This window comes from Quercus robur, chromosome 3 (genome assembly GCF_932294415.1).
Source record: "Quercus robur chromosome 3, dhQueRobu3.1, whole genome shotgun sequence".
NCBI classification, from domain to species: Eukaryota; Viridiplantae; Streptophyta; class Magnoliopsida; order Fagales; family Fagaceae; genus Quercus; species Quercus robur.
The window spans coordinates 705,780-706,807 of record NC_065536.1 but is presented as its reverse complement, the minus strand read 5'-3'; the positions used below and the strand labels follow the sequence as shown (position 1 = coordinate 706,807).

The 1,028-nt window shown below is 38.7% G+C and overlaps 1 protein-coding gene across 1 annotated transcript; it reads right to left on the bottom strand.

Annotated features, from left to right (window-relative positions):
* Window positions 1–257: 257 nt before the first annotated feature.
* LOC126720017 (agamous-like MADS-box protein AGL80) lies at window positions 258–1,028 on the bottom strand. Its single transcript, XM_050422500.1, has one exon. The coding sequence runs from the start codon at window positions 1,026–1,028 to the stop codon at window positions 258–260; it is 771 nt and encodes a 256-aa protein (XP_050278457.1).

Genomic DNA, 1,028 nt, shown 5'->3' with positions numbered 1-1,028 from the left:
ACAACTAAGAAAGAACACTGAATACCTTAGATGGTCATTCAAATTATATGATTGAATAGAAATATATTGACAAATTTAAGAACCAACATAAGACTGAATATCATAATTATGATAAACAACAGTTGAACATAATTTTAAGTACATTGAACTTATAATTAACGCACAAAAGAAACCTGTGTCATCGTTAATGAAAACACCAAACATGTACATAATGGAAATTGCTAAATTATGATTCTTTAATATTTTTTTTTTTTAAATCAAGGGAAGAAGGCATTAGACCAAAGAGCATTGTGACTGTTATCTCCAAATGGCAGCATCATCTCATCTCCTCCAAACCCCATGTTGTTCTCTAATGGGAGATTCATCATATCCATGAACCATTGCTGCCTCTGCATGGTGTCCATGTTCATCTCAAAACCTGGTGTTCTCTGATGATGATCATGAGGCTGCCGCGCATTATTCATCTCTGCAGGAGTAGTACTAGTACTAGTACTCCCCACCACCATTCCTTCTGTTTTTGCAGCAGCTGGTTCGCCTTGGACTTGCTTTTGAGCCACTTTGTTGAGTTGACCAATCCTTCTATATATATTCTTCAAATTCTGATCAATCAACCACCCAAGATCATTCAAGTCCATCATGGTTAAGTTGTGCAGGCTTTTTCCAGTCAGGCTTTGGAACATGACCTCTGTCATCTCCTTCTCCCGGTTGTCTTTCTGTTGTTTTTTCAACTGCTCATTAGCTTTGGCAATCCTTTGCCTCAGGAAACTCTCCTGGTTGACCATTTTTTTGGTCTGTTCCATTTCAGGCATGTTCTTGAACAGTCCAAGAACATGTTGAATGCCATGCTCAGAAGCCCAAACTTCAGGTTGAGAATCATATGGGCTATAAATAATGGCGCAGGACTTAATGCCACAGAGAGTGCTCAGCTCACTTACTTTCTTCAACAGCCCCTTCTTCCTTTTCTTGAAGGTAGCTTTTCTAGCAGAGTCATTAGTGATGTATGCAAGCTTGACCTTCTTTCTAGTCAT